This window comes from Sarcophilus harrisii, chromosome 2 (genome assembly GCF_902635505.1).
Source record: "Sarcophilus harrisii chromosome 2, mSarHar1.11, whole genome shotgun sequence".
Classification (NCBI taxonomy): Eukaryota; Metazoa; Chordata; class Mammalia; order Dasyuromorphia; family Dasyuridae; genus Sarcophilus; species Sarcophilus harrisii.
Window position 1 is genome coordinate 420,720,643 of NC_045427.1, and position 15,272 is coordinate 420,735,914.

At 54.8% G+C, this 15,272-nt stretch overlaps 1 protein-coding gene and 1 long non-coding RNA gene across 5 annotated transcripts in view; one reads left to right on the forward strand and one right to left on the reverse strand.

Moving 5' to 3' along the window:
* Positions 1-12,780, reverse strand: part of NECAB3 (N-terminal EF-hand calcium binding protein 3) — a 30,891-nt gene extending 18,111 nt beyond the window's left edge. For all 4 annotated transcript variants that reach the window (XM_031953857.1, XM_031953856.1, XM_031953855.1 and 1 more), the window contains exons 1-5: positions 12,195-12,780; positions 9,487-9,511; positions 8,720-8,828; positions 6,639-6,664; positions 5,739-5,836 (exon numbers count right to left, since the gene is read on the reverse strand). In XM_031953857.1, the coding sequence (XP_031809717.1) occupies positions 5,739-5,836; positions 6,639-6,664; positions 8,720-8,828; positions 9,487-9,511; positions 12,195-12,317 (381 nt within the window). In that variant the 5' untranslated portion in view covers positions 12,318-12,780. The remainder of the gene's footprint in view (positions 1-5,738; positions 5,837-6,638; positions 6,665-8,719; positions 8,829-9,486; positions 9,512-12,194) is intronic.
* Positions 7,358-10,277, forward strand: LOC116421695. The gene is made up of 4 exons (XR_004232186.1): positions 7,358-7,675; positions 7,766-7,871; positions 8,986-9,090; positions 9,749-10,277. It is a non-coding gene; the product is annotated as an uncharacterized LOC116421695 (long non-coding RNA).
* Positions 12,781-15,272: the final 2,492 nt, after the last annotated feature.

The window sequence follows — 15,272 nt, forward strand, 5'->3', positions numbered from 1 at the left end:
ATGGTCAATCAGGGTATCTAGGGAAGAAAGGGCCTGATGTGAGGAAGACTCATCCTCCTAAGTTCAAAGTGCTAATAGTACTATGTGCAAACCGGACAGCTCAAAGGTGCAGGGCCTAGAGTCACAAAGACTTCCTGAGTCCAAATCTGGCCTCAGACACTTAGTGGCTGTGTGAGCCAGGGCAAATCACCCCGTTTGCCTCAGTTTCCTTATCTGTAAAATGAGTTGGAGAAGGAATTGGCAAACTATTCCAGTATTTCTGCCAAAGAAAACCCCAAATGAGGTCATGAAGAGTTGGACACAATTAAAATGACTGAACAACAAACAAAAATCCAGTTAACGACCAATTCTTCTCAATTCTATGTGGATAATATATGTATCACTTCTCTCCTTTTCCACTCTCACCGGCTAGTTCAAGCCCTCTCTTTCCTTGCTTATACTTCTGAAGCAGCCTCCCTAAGAGTCCCCTTGCCTCAGTCTAGTCTCTCCAATTCATCCTTTACATGCTGCCAAAATAATCTTTCTAATATCTATGTCTAACCATTTCACTCCCCTATTCAAAACTCCATAGTTTCCTATTGCCTCTATGATAAAAGACAAACTCATAATCTGATGTTTGAGGCACTCCACAGCTGTCTTTTATCTCCTGCTTCCCGTATGCTTCAGCTAAACTGGTCTGCTGTCTCCCTGAAAAAGACTTCTATTTTCTCAACTTTCCACCTTTGCTCCTCCCTCTACCCACAACCCTCCATTCCTCTCCCAGAAAGGTCTTCTCTGGCCCAACTTGCATAAGTCCTATCCATCCTTCAATGCTCGTCTTAAATCTTACTTCTCCAATTAAGCTTTAACTGACCCCTGCAGCCCAAAGTCTTCTGAAATAAACCCACAAATAGTATTCTTATCACTGGGCATGAGCCAGCCTGCCCTGATCTTCAAGCATTTTATATTTACCTCCTGTCTCCACTGCTGGAATCCACCTGGATCCCATCAATGAGACCACCATCAGAGCCAAGAGAGATAGCTGAAAGTGTACCTTTCCAGGATATACCTGAAAAAGTCACACAGCCTCTCTGTGGGTAGGCAGGAAGAGTGGGCAGGGATGAACAGAATGAGAATGTGGGAGTAGGGGATAGCATCTAGAGAGATGGTAGAGAGGGCTGGCTTCTGATGGGCCTAGCCCAGCCCTTGAGGTCTTAACCCCTCTCGCTGTTGCCATTCCCATCCTATTTCTCGCAGCCTACTCTTCTCAAGGGAACTTGACTGGGAGAGGCAAAGGTAAGAACAAAGGGAAAGCCAGGGAAGACTGTGAGGATCCTGAGCCTCAGACAACAGAGGTAAATCTGCAACATCAGGGCAGCTAGGTGATGCAGTGGATAGCATTCCAACCTGAAGTCAGGAAGGTTCCTCTTCCTAAGTTCAAATCTGGCCTTAGACACTTAACTAGATATGCGATTTTTTTTTGGTGAGTCACATAACCCTTTTTGCCTCAGTTTTCTCATCTGTAAAATGAGCTGAAGAAGGAAATGGTAAACCACACCAGTTTCTCTGCCAGGAAAACCCCAAATGAGTCTACAAAGAATCAGACACAACCAAAAACTCAACACCAAAAAGCATAAGGCAGGGAAAGTCAGAGGGAGTGAGGAGGCAACACCCCGGATGGTGTTCAAGTCCTAGGGATACATAAGTCCTAAGTCCTAAGGTACATAATAGTTTGGGGGCCTCAGTTCCTTGGCTGGTTCACAGAAAGGAATGACTGATGTGACCAGCCCCTAGCAACTGCCTCCCACGCAGAGAGAAATTATTGCTGCCTCCACATTGTTGCTTTCTGCTCAGAAGACTGGCCCCTCCGTCTTTGTCTTTATCCAACATTTGCCTGGCTCTCTGGCTCACCTTCTGCACTCCAGCTTCAGCCCTTCATTATTTAAAAGAAATTGTTCCTTCCTAGGTCACCAGTGACTTTCCTAATCACCAAATCACGGGATTGTGGATTTAGAACTGGCAAGAAGTTAGCCCAACCCCTTCAGCTTTCAGATGAGAGAACTGAGGCCTGTTGAGGTTAAGGCCTAAAGTCCTTTGGGTAATGCCAGCTGGGGGATCAAACTAGGATGCCTGGTACTTGAGCTGGGGGTCTTCTCCATGCAAGGCTCCATTCTCTTGCTCCCTCCATCCCCTCTCACTTCCCTGCAGCTTTTGACACCATCAGCTCCTCCATCAGACAGGCTTTCCTCCCCAGGCATCTGCAGACAGCTCAGTCTCTCATTTCTCCTTCCTGCCTAGCTCCATTTCCTTCTCGGTGTGCTTGAATGGCTCTAACTGTTGTTATGGAGCCAAAACCTATGTTTCCCAAGAATCGGTCAGTAGTTTTCATAGCATTTCAGTGATCTGTGGGCTGACTCCAGCTCCTGAGAGCAAGAAGTAACTAGCTCAGGATCACAGACTCCCACAATATAGCGCAGAAATCAGGGCTCCTTCCTTAGGACTTCCCTCTGCCCTCCCCATGGGCAATCTCACGCCTTCCCTGAAGGAACAGGAGTTTCTGAGGGCTCCCTAAGTACAGGGCACTGCTGGGAGAGAGACAAGGATCGCAGCCACCCAGTTCATGCCCTCGAGGAGCTTTCATTCCAAGTCAGACACCTTCCTAATTTGAATCTTCAGTCCTTTTTTCCTCAGCTTCAGGTCTGCAGTTCTGGATCATTGTTCAGTTGAGTCTCTGAGACCCCATGGCCCATAGCGCATCAATGCTGGGGATGGAGTTTTCTTGCCTGGTTTGCCATTTTTTCCTCCGGCTCATTTTACAGATGAGGAAACTGAGGCAAACAGGGTGCAGGGACTTGCCCAGGGTGCAGACACTTGGGAAGTGTCTGAGGTTATATTTTAATTCGGGTCTCCCCAACTCCAGGCCCAGCGCTCTGTTCACTGACGCAGCTAGCTACCTCCTCCAGAATAACCCTTACCTGCCCCAGCCCCTCAAACTCAGCATCCCCAAACCACATCTTTCTCTCAATCTCCCACCTGACACCACCATTTGTAACAGCCACTCCCCCGTCTGAAAATCTTGGTGTGCTACAGACCGCTCCCTATCTCTCACCAGCTGTGGCCGTCAGTGCACCAGGCCTTGTGCACTCCATCCTTGGGCCACTCTTCTATGTGGTCTCTCCTCCACAGCCCCATCGCTCCCATCCTAACCTGGGTGTTCATTAATCCTTGCCTGAACTGTGAGAGCAGTTGCTTTGCACAACTCCTTTCAGTTTGCTCCCTCCTCCCCCAGGCCATTACCAGGACCTAAGTCATGTTACTCTTTCCCAAAAATGCTTGGATCAAGCGCTGCATTGGCCTTCAGAGCCCCCTTTCCCTTTCCAGCTAGAACCTTCGCCCCTCTCCTCTGCGCTCTCCACAATCTAGCCAACGTGGCCAGGTCCCCTAGCCCTCTCTCACCCCGCTTTCCTTCCCTTCCCTCGCCCTGGGACTGGCCCCCCTCGCCCCTCGATTTGTTGACTCCCCAGCCATCCTCTAAGGTCCCATTCACACACCACCTCTTGTGTTCAGCGTTCCTTCCTCCTTCCCCTCTCCTGGTGGGCATTTATCCCATAAAACTGGGCTACCTTAGGCTCTATCTTCTCATGCTAGACTGTGACCTCCGGCAGGCAGGGGCCCCGTCTTTGCATCTCCCTAGCTCCCAGGTAGCTCTTCATGGCCCATTTTGGAGTTTTCCTGGCAGACACTGAAGGGGGTGCCACTTCCTTCTCCAGCTGACTTAACAAATCAGTAACTTGAGGACAAGGCTGCCGGTGCCCCTGACTGGTGAGCGCCCGCTGCCCCACACCCTGGTTCCAGCCTGGGCCACAGCTCTCAGGCCCGGCTTTCCAGGAAGTGCCCATGCTGGCGGCCAACATGCTGAGGGCTGGGGGTCCCCATGCTATTTCCTGCAGCTGCAGGCCCCGTGCCAGGAGCAGCAACAGTGCCAGCCATGGTTGCTGCAGGCAGCGACATCAGGGACAGTGTCGCATCCACAGCTGGTGGCCAAGCCTGAGAGGGCCCAGCAACCTGGGTAAGAGGGTCCATGGCTGTTCCCTCCTTCCCTGGCCACGGGTGGCCCCTGCCCTGTGTGAGGAGTGAGGGGCAGGCTACGCACATGGCCTCTGCATAAAAGGGGGTGCCAAGGCAGCCCTATCTGAAGTTAATGCTTAGAATGCTACCGAAGACATTTGGGAGACCACAGAGGGCCTGGGAACAGAGCCAGATTCCCCCTGATCCTGGGCAGGGCGACTCCTTGACCCCGAATGGGGATCACAGAGCCAGGGAAGATAGTCCAGGGCTTACCTGGGCAGAACCTGGCCAGCTCAGTCCCTCCCAAGCAGCTCTCTGGGAGACACGCAAGAGCTGTGTGGTTGTGAGGATGTATGACTGCAGGTAACTCAGCTATGACTGTCTACCTCTGTGGGAGCAGGAACACTGGTGAGGGAGCCTTTCTGGGGGGATCTGTATGTGAGAGTGGGCTGATACACAGGGAAAGAAACGTGCTCGAGTGTGAGCAGTGTGTACAAGGAAAACAATCACATAATGAAGCCTGGAGAAACACCGGTAAGGGAAAGAAATCTCCCTTTGGGTTTTTTTTTTTTAATTGGATTGTCTTAAAGTGAGATATTATGAAAATGGGCCCAGGCAGGACAGGAAGAAGTGGATCTGACCGGATCCAGCCCCCCAGGCTCTGCTCACCCTCCTCTCTGCTCAGAGGATTCCCAAACTATCTCCTCCTATTCTGATTCTACCTGTCCAGGCCAGATGCTGCCTCCTCTTCCCTGCTCCCCTCTCTTCTTGAACACACACACGCACACAACACAGTATCTCTCTCTCTGTCTCTCTCTCTCTCTCTTTCTCTCTCTCTCTTTCTCTCTCTCTCTCTCTCTCTGTCTGTCTTTCTTTCTCTCTCTGGAGTTTTCAAAAGGATTTTATGTGAGATAATGAAAGGAAGATCACAGAGTCGTAGGGTTAGAGCTGAAAGAGACCTTAATGGTCACCTAAACAAACCCCTCATTTTAAAGATGAGGAAAAGACCCTGTCAGGTAAAATAGCATTCCCAGGGCCACCCCAGGCAGTCAAGGTAGCAACAGGATGAATCAAGACCTGCTGTCCTTTCCACAACACAGTTCTGTCAAACAGTCAAACTAGGCAAACTCAAACTCGGCACCGCTGGTCTCAAGGGGTCCCGGGCTGTTTACTTGCAGGCTTGGGCCCTACCACTCTGTCCCTGGAAGTCTGCCCTGCTGGCTGACTAGCTAACAACAATAGGCGGATGCCAGTCCTTGCCACCAATTTTGAGGGCCGGGGCCTCTAGCCTGTGTATTTGCCTTAGTGTTGCTTCCACGGGGGCCGGGTCCTCGTTTCTGTCCCCAACCAGGGAGATTGCCCACAGGTCACCACCGCCAACCTCTACCGTAGGGACATGTCCATCCCCATGCACACCTGGGACCTGCCCAACAACGCCCACGCGCAATTTCCAGGAGCAGGAAGGGAGTAGGAAGGGGCGAGGAAGGTGCATCCATGAGTACCGGAGCACAGATTCACCTGGATTTGCTCATCTGGGTGTGTGCATACATATAACATGCTGGCGCAGACGGCCCCCAGAGCTTGTGCCGAGCTTATCTCAGACTGGCTGCTTCCCCCAGCCCCCTGCCCTCCAGCCACGGGACAGGGGGAGCCCAGCACCAGGAGGTCTTAGGCCCTGAATGCCCACTCACCAGCTTGGTGGCATCCATGGCGGCGAGCACTGCGCTGTTCAGGGCCTCCAAGGCAGCCAGTACAGGTCGGTATGCACCCAGATGCTCTGAGAAATAGTCTGGAGTTGGGGTGAGAGAGAGAGGGAAATGGCTGTGTTCTACCATGAAAGATCTGCCCACCTGGGGCCCCAGACCCCCAGGTCCCTCCCTGCCCGGGTCTTCTACCTGGCTCACCTCCCCAAGGTCCCCATCTGTCTGGTCAGTGGTGCAGTCTTGGGGCCTGGGAACAAGGAGACCAGAGGGAAGGCTGGTGAGAAAGCCCTGGCAAGGGTGCACTAAGGACAAGTGGGAGAGTCCCAGCCTTCCAGACCAAAGTAGCTCTTGGAAGGATAAAATGCAAAGCTGGGAAGAGATGGGCTGAAGGGATGGGGCAGAGGGCTAGGCCCGCTCCCTCCTAGACCACCCTTGGGACTCAGGGCCCAACAATATCCTGTGATGGTCTTCTCTGTGGTGGGGGAAAGAATCGGTGTTCCCTTCTGAACCAAGAGACTCAGAACTAGAGAGGCCCCTGTATAACTGAACTCTCCGTCCCGAGACCCCTAAGGGGGAAGGGGAAGGGCAAGACCTAAACGAATGGCTCTCCTTTGTCTCTTAATAGCACTCAAAGAGTTCTAAAAACTTCCCTCCTCTCTCCATTCCCATCAGCTAACGAATCCTATCCCCTTCAATTCAAGAGCTCCCCAAATTCTAGAGCAGGGCTGTCTCAGGAGCCAGACTTCAGGGCTACTGGCTTTGGACTGCTAGAGTGACGGGGCCTACCGCCACCCCAAACAGACATGGAATGTATATGAATTCATACAAATCTATATAAATGTGCATCAGGACAGAGCCAGGCCCATCAGAGATCTGGCAGCAACTTACCACAAAGCTTCTCAGTTTCCAGATTGCTGCAGGGAAAAAAGAAATCAGGGCTTGTTAGACAGCATTTGACATCCAAGTGGTGGCTGCTACAAAAATAGCATAGGGGAACCTGCTGATTAGGGGTTTTGTAGCTCGAGCCCCTAGCAAGGACCTTCCCTCGGAGTCTTTCCTCACAGGGGCCAGAGGGAGGCATCAATCTGCAGCCATTATCCCTGCTCCCTTTGGGTTGGCCCAGGACCTCCCAGGAATGGAAGGTCAGCACCTACTTCCCTTTCCTGGCTTCAGGAACTGACTGGAAACCGGTTTCCAGAGGCACATATGCCCAGTCTTATACAAATATGTTCCTGTCATATATGTGTGTCTGTATGCATGTTCAGAGTGGTACAGCGCCCTGGGAAATGGTTTTTGTGCTGCTTCTGGGGGCTGACTCTATTTCAGGCTCATGGTATCATTCCAGCCCATCCCTTTTTAATCCATGCCTTCTTCCTCTCATCCCCTAACTCCCCAAGGAAATTCTCATTAAGCACCACTCATTCCTTCTCCCAAACCTCCCAGTCTTTCTACAATCCTCTCAAGATCCCATCCCTACCAGACTAAATTCCCCTGAGGTTCTGTCCCTGCCCACATCCCTCAAAGCCCTTTAGAGAAGTCAGAGACCATATCACTCTTTCCTGGAAAAGGTGGAAAACCCTCGTTTCCTCTATCCCACTTAATAAGTGACCTATTTGGTAGCAGAGTAACAGTCTGGTTGTGAGAGGAAGCTCAAGGTCCATCCCAAAGCCAGACCCTTCCTACTCTGTGGTTCAGATAGATGCAGCAGCCAGAAGCTCTCCTGGATCAGGGGATAAGGGTTATAGATCCCCACTCCAAAACCTGGATCAAGCTTGAGTGGGAGGCCAGACAGCCTGGCCCACATCTGTCTAAAGTCACTGGGATGAGCCCAGATTTCTTTGATGAGGACTGTTCTGCCATGGGAAGTTTTCTCCTTTTGCCCCTCCATGAGCTGGGAATTGGGCAGTTCCTCCGCCCTAGACCAGGTTGGTGCTAGTGGAAAGTGGAGGGGTGCAGAGGAGGAAGCCTGGTTCATCTCCAGGCTATTTTGAGACCCTGGCTTGGATTTATCCCAGCAGGCAGGAGCTGAGCTGCTCAGAGTGTGTCTGGAGGAGGAGTGGAGGAGGAGAAGGAGGAGAAGGAGGAGGAGGGTAGACCATCAGCTCAACCTGAAACCCAGAGGTAATCCCTAGCCTCCCTGACCTCGCCCCTTACACCTAGCCTCAGCCCAGGAGAACGGTCTCATCCCATAGCCCTGTGGCCTTGGGAGACACCTCCTCTCCCAGGACTGTGAAGGCGGGACCCCCCTAGGACTCCTCACTCAGTTCAGCTCAGCTCAGCTCCCAGCTCACGATCAGCTCCTGGCAGCTGCCCCTCGTTATTCTCAAATGCTCATTAACCATAATTAGCACTGAGCTGGTAACGAAGGGTGTGAGTGAGTCACCATTCTCTTTCAGGGAGCATCTGCTGAGCAGAGCAAGAGGGAGCTAGGAACACCGAGACTGGTGACTCCATGACCCACAGCTCAGCTCCACTCCAGCTGGGGCCCCCAGCCCCATTTCTGTCCCCATCCATCATCCCAGCTGCCCCCATCTTAGAACCCAGTCTAGTGCCAAGGTGGAGGCCCAGAAATTGCAGAGAATACTTCTTCCCCTGGACAATGAGGAAATCAGAAGGGTCTACCCAGCAGGTGCTCCACCACTCTGTCAGGGCACAGGCTGTAGATTAATGCTGGGCAGTGCCAGGCAGCAGCAGTCTAAAAGAAAGAGTGCTGGTTCGGTCCCCAGCTCTGCCACTAACTTGTGTGATCGTGGACAAAACAAGGCCATCTCTGGGCTTCGGTTTTCTTCTTTGTCTTATAGGACTATAGGATGACAGGGCTAGAAGGGAGCTTATACTCCTTATATTATGAGGACACTGAGTCCCAAGGGAAGTCCCACTACCCTTCCTCCTACACTGTACCCAGGACACAACCTTCCCCTCCCACCAACCATCATGTTCTGAGAGCCCGAATCCTGACAAATACTCACTCTGAGTAATGCCGGTCAATGTTGCTGAAGAGCTCCCGGAGTTCCCCAGAACTGAGAATCCCATCTGCAAAATAATTCTGGAATTCCTCAAAGGACAGCTTCCCATCATCTATGGGAACGGGGGAAAGGAGAAGTCAGAATCCTAACTCAGAATCCAAGCCTTAGCCCCAGCCCCTTTGAAGGACAGGGAAGTGGGAGACACAGATGCTGGGGACAGGGATCGTCAGGCCTCTCAGAATGCCCCCATGAACCTCCTCTTTTCACAGACTGGCAGGAACCAGGGAGATGGACCTCTCCTGGACCATCAACATCAGGTCATTCTGCAGCTACCATCAGCCCATAAGGAGACAGAGGGAGTCCTGCCCTGCAAGGTTAAACTTCCGGGAGTTCTAAAAGGGAGGCTAGTTAGTTGTTTGTGGGGAGGGGAAAGGATCTGAGCTGGGACCAGGAATCTGGGGATTGATGAGAGATTGTGGGAAGCAATGAAAAACAGGGGCTATCTGGACAAGGACAGATAGATAGAAATATCCCAGAGGTTATCAGAGACATCTAACCAAGGCTCTTTGGGGCTGAGAAGGGGAAAGAAGGGAAGGATCTTCAGAGCTTCAGGGCAAGTCAGCCAGGCTTTCCCATGTTTCCCAATTCATCTCCTCCTGACTGGCCTGGCAGCCCTAGTCTCTGGTCAGCACTCTACCCCAAGGTACTGTGGCCCTTCCTGACCTCTTTTCCTCTTCCCCCATTCCCCTTCCCTGGGGGCTATTGCTCACCATTCTTATCAGCTCGACGGAAAACCTGAAAGGAAATTAGAAGGAACATGTATATCCCGGTGCCCTCCTGGGCCTAGCCACAAAGCCCCTCCCAACAACCAGTAGCCGGCCATGAGACTTCCTCCCTCAGGGAGCCCTCAGGCAGAACAACACTCTTTGCCTAGGCTTAAGTCCCTGCAGTTAACACCAGACAAGAAGCACTCTCTGACTACCATGTCCCGGTCCTAAAACCGATAACTATCTTTTGGCTTTATCCTCCCAGCCAATAGGCTGCTCAGAATTCAGAAAGGCGGAAATGCTGACTTTAGAGCTGGAGGCTGAGGATTCAAATAGTGAGACCCTGGGCAGAGGAGAACCTACTTAATCTCAGTCTCAGTTTCCTCATTTGTAAAATGAGGGGCTTAGACTAAATAAATTTGAAAGTCCCCTTTAAAGCTATGATCCTAAATTAAATATTGTTTTACACCTCGGAAGCCAAACCTCTCCTGGGAGTCAAGTTCTTTCCATAAGAGGAAAGGGAAAGCTCTCCCACAGTATTAAGGGGCCGGGGCTTGTTGTTTGTCCTTCCTTCTGGAAGAGGAACTGGATTGGAGGGAGGGAGGGTTGGGCAGGGTCCCCTCCAGAGCCATCTGGGTCCAGTGGCCAGATATAAATCAGGACGACTGGAGAAGGCCCCGGATGCAGGGGGAGGCCTCAGCCTTTTTAAGCTAAGGTCTTCAACAGGTCTCAGCTTGACTGAAGCAAGGCCCAATCGGTGATAAGGCGAGGCAGGAAGCAAGGGCTTGTGGGCTACTCTGGCCATTAAACAGAGACACCTCAACTGACCCTCCTATGCTAATCTTTTACTCCTCAATCCTCCCAATTTAGAGTTGGTGGGAGTGGGAAGAGGCTTAAGGTCTCTCTTGTCCCTGAACAAATAAACTGGCATAGCCCTCATCCCCTTAAACTGTCTCCTCATCCCCATCAGCTAACTACCCTTCCTGCCTCCCTCTGAACTCCCTGGTACGGACTCCACAGAAGAGAGACCCCTCCAAGTCACAGGGACTCAGACTCCCCTTGCCCGCAGCAATGGCCCAGGCCTGTCCCCATCCCCCTGATGACCCACGCCTGTACGCAGCAGACAAGCCTAAAAGTAGGCAGCCTCCTGTCCCCAGGAGGAGGCTCAAGGGGACACTGCGGGACTTCCCTGAGGAGAGGGAACCCTTCCACAGAAGGGCTTTGAAAGGGGCAAACTATCTGAGCAGTCCCTAGCTCAGGTGTTTTTGCTGACCTTGACTCTGGCCCTCCTTTCACTCCTGTTGCAGCCCTGGGAAACCTCAATGATGGAGACCGATTCCGAGTCACATGGGTGGGTGCAGAAGGCAGAAGGCACCTCTCCCCCACCCTATTTCCAACCTTGGCTCTGGATGCTATTTGTAGCCAGGGGCCTCCTGCTGGTGCCCTTTCTTCCTCCCTGGCCTGTCCCCAGCCCCTTCCTGGGCACCCAGCAAGAGCTTCCCCTCAGACAGGAGACTGGGAAAAGCTCTGAACTTACTTCCCCTCTGCTTCTCCATCCAAATCCACTGGCCCTTCACCCTGGAAGCTCTGGGCCACCCCAGTGAGAAGGGACACGCTTAGAAGGGAAGGAAGGGGCAAAAAGCAGAGTAGGGGGAGGAGCAAGGTCAGCGCCGGCCGCTGGGGCAGGGGGCAAACAACGCCCTGGCGCTGCCGCTGCAGCAGAGCGCCGGCCGGGCCCCAGTCCCAGCTCGGCGGGGAAAGGATGCCCGGAGCTCCCTGTAGTCAGAGCAGAGGGAGGGAGGCAGCCCGAGGGCCTGTTCTCACTGCCCGGCTCCGCAAGAACACCCTTCCCCAGGCAGCTCCCGGGGCACGCGGCGGGCTGCACGGCCCCGCTGCCCCCCGAGGCAGGGCCTCCGCCCCCGACCCTGCTTGCCGCCCTGGGCGCCCGGGCCATGCCCAAGGCCCGGGAAAGGCGGCCCCTGCCCCAGGAGGAGACGGCGGGGCCAGAAGCGCCGCTCCGTCGCCCGCGCCCTTCGGTCTCAGCCTGGGAGCCAGAGCGGCTCTCCTGCTGGGGGGAGCGTCACCCCGTGCTGCGCTGGGGAGGGTCGGCGCGGTCCGCCTCGGAGATGCTGACTCATGGGAAGAGAAGCCTGCCCCGCGGTGGGCGCGCGAAGCCAGAGTGGGGCGGGGGTCCCCTCCAGGGAGTCCGGCCCCGGCTCGGGGCAGAGAAGGAGCGCCGAGTGCGGATGCCAAAGGTGTGCGGGGGAAGGGGGCTCCTCGCCCCGGACAGGGGGGCACGGGGCGGCAAGAGCGCGCCCTCGGACGGAGCGAGCCCCGCGGCTTCGGCCACAGCGGAGCCCCGGGCCGGCACGGGCACTTCTGCCCCTCTCCCGCAGCTCAGCCCCACTAGGAGCCGGCCACCCCACGCTCGGCGGTGGGAACAGCCGGCTGCCCGTTGCCCTGCTCGGCGGCTGGGAGCGGGGAGGCCGGGGACAGCGCCCGTGCCCGGCCCTCCTGCCCGCCCCGCTGCCCTCGCCGAGCGCGGCCCTCCGCAGACCCCCCCCCCCCCGGGGTGGTAAGTTTCCGGCCCGTTCTCTCGGCGGGGCCCGCCCCCGGCCCCGGCCCCGGCTCGCCCGCACCTCTCCCCTCCCCCTCCCCGTTCTGAGACCCACGGCCGCCCCCCCCCCCCCCGCCCCCCCGGGGTCCCCCACGTCCTGAAAGAGTGCGAGGCCGGCGAAGGCCGGGGCCGGGACGGCGGGGAGGGCTGCAGGGGCCTCTCGGGCGGCAGCCTTGGGCCGGAGCAGGCACATGGTCAGCAGCTCCACGCACGACATGCTTGAGGACCCCCCGGAGGGGCGGGGGAGAGCCGCAGGGCAGGGGCAGGGGGAGGGCAAGGGCGAGGACGGGGCCAGGGCAGGGGTCCGGCAAGGGGGCGTGGGCAGCGCGGGGGGAGGGAGTCCGGGACAGCCACCGGGGACAGGTGGGGCTGAGGCGGCGCGACGGTGAGCGCTCCGCAGCGGCTGCTCGGGGCCAGCCCGGGACAGGAGTCAGCGCAGCAGGGCCCCGGGAGTCCGAGTCCGGGACAGGAGCGTCCGGGCGTCCCCCGGGCTGCAGCACTGAACACGGATCCCTCGAAGTTGGGCCTGGAGCGGGGAGCTGGGCTGCCGCCTCTCGCCGGAATGATTGGTCAGCGGAGCCGATTGGCAACAGGGAGCCCCCGCCTCCAGGAAGGAGGATTGGTCGCCAACCGTGATTGGCAGCCCCGGCCCCGCCCCCACGCAGACCCCAGATTTAGGGAGCGAAGGGAGAAACCTTCGGGGCTGCAATCCCGGCTTTGGGCCCATTTCCCTTGCCAGGAAACTAAGGCGCAGAGAGACACTTCGAGGTCCCGCTGAGGACCGGCGCAGAAAAAGGCGACGCGCCCCGGTACGGCTCAGGAGCTTGCGTCGTCTGTCCGGCCGCCCTTCCCGGCCGAGGGCCTGGAGCCGGGTGCGAGTCCCAGGGCCGGTGCTGTCTGTGGGCGCGGAGGGAGGGAGGGGAGGGGAGTCGGGCCGAAGTGAGCTCTGAAAGCCTCCTGAGCTGCCCACGCTTCACATGTGTCGGGGTACTTGCCTTCTGGGGCAGGGGTGGGGAGAGGGGAAGGGAGCACTGGCAGCGCAAGGCTTCACAAGGGCGAGCGCCGACAACTGCCCGTGCGCACGTTCTGAAAACTAAAAAACCTCCTTCCTAGCTCCACGGGGGGGGGGGGGGGGGGACACTTTTCTGGTGTCTGGTGATTGCTAATCCCCGCTTGCCCTGACAGCCCGCCCGCCGCTGCCCCTCGGGGCAGGCCGGTCCTCGGGCGGAAGGCAGGCCGCGCCCTTCCAGGAGAGCAGGCGGAGAGAGGGCCGGAAGGGGCCCGGGATGTCAGATGGCGCGGCCCGGTCTGCGGAGCCACTGCGGAGCCGCTTGCTGCACCTCGCGGTCCCCCTGGAACGGAGACTCCGGCCCACTCTGCAAAGGCTCCACCTCTCAGGCCCGAGCAGAAGGCCTTGGCTCCAGCAGCGGACAGGGTATCGCCCGGGGCGCCTCAGGACTAAGCCGCCCAGAATGACCGGCGCAACGGCGCAGTCGCCTTGGGGGGTACGGTGGGAGAGGGAGGGTGGCTGAACAGCGGGGGCCAGAAAAAGAGCTGGGGTTTTTAGTAGACTGCAAGCTCAGTACACATAAACCATGTCACATGCGCGCCCCCCCCAAAAAAATAATCAAATCAAAACCCGAGCTCCGGGTACAAATTTCCAGCGAGGCAGTAGGAATGGGGCCCCCCCCCCCCCCAATCTGTTCTGATTATACTGGAAGAGGGACTAGGCTTGTTCTGTTTGATCTCAGGGGACACAACTAGGAACAAGAAGTGGATGTTTCAGAGAGCCAAATTTAGGCTTGATGTCAAGAAAAACTTCCAAATTTCCTGTTGTTGTTCAGTCGTTTCAATCCTTTGCCACTCTTTGTGACCCTAGTTGGGGTTTTCTTGGCAAAGACACTGGTTCACTGTTTCTTTTTCCAGTTCATTTTACAGATGAGGAAACTGAGGCAAATTAACTTGTCCCAAAGAGGGTTGTTAGTATCTATTAGATCTATCCCAAAGTGGAATGGACTGTTTCTAGAAGCAGTAAGCAACCCTTTACTGGTGATTTTCCATCAGAGACTGAATGACCACTTGGTCCAGTATGCTGTAGTTAGTATTCTTGTTCAGGTGCAGGTTGGGCTAGATGACCTTTGAGGGCCTTCCCAAATCTGAAAAACTGATTTAGGCCACATCTGGAGCATTGTGTTCTATGGTTTGGGTGCTACAACTTATTAAGGACATGATGAGTTGGAAGGCATCGGGTATGATGAAGGGCTTCATGTTTATGTCGTAAGAGCTGGAGATTGTCCTGAATCATGTCACTATTTTCCAGTATTTCAAAGGCTGGCTCTTAGAGTTTAGATTTGATTTATTAGGCCCCAGGGAGAAAAGCTAGGAACTATGTTGTGGGGGCGGGGGGGGGGGGAGAACCCAAGTTGGGAAGAGGCAAATTGAAGCCTGATGTTAAGAAAAACCTAACTAGAACCCCAAAAGCGTGTTACCCCAAGAATTAGGAATTTCTCTCCTCATTGGAGAGAGTTCTAAGGAGGAGCTGGTTGACCAGTTTTTGGCATGTCATGAAGAACATATGGGCTTGCTTTGGTGTGAAACTAAATGGCTTTAGAGGTCTCTTCCAACTCTGAGATTCTGTGATTCAATCAGCCCTATCCCTCCACCCAGCTCCTCATTCACCCGTGCTTGTCTCCCTCATTTCCTTCTTCCCTCCCTTCCTCCATCTCTGTCTGTCTCTCTCTCAAACACACATAAAACCAGCCTGGCCTCAGAGATATAAAAACTCTGGGATGACAATGGAGGATTCAGGAACTCCCCATTCAGCCTTCTCTCAATCTGAAAGGACATTAGAAGGCCACCTTTTCTATTACCAGTATGACTGTGCTTGAATCCTTTGGAGTCCCCTACCAGGGGATGGGGCTGCCATAGTGCTACTCCCAATTTCTCAAAACATCCTATCTCACTGAAGACATAAATGAGGAGTCCAAACCCTCCTTTCTCTCCAGAACCCAGCATTGAAATCCCACCATCCTTTAAAATCCAACTCAAAAGCAATCTCTTTCTGAAAGTATATTCCTTAATATATTATATAATGCATTCACTAGTTTAAGCTCCACAAGACCTAAGACTTAACTAAACTTTGTATTTTCCCCAGTATAATAGGTAAAGCACT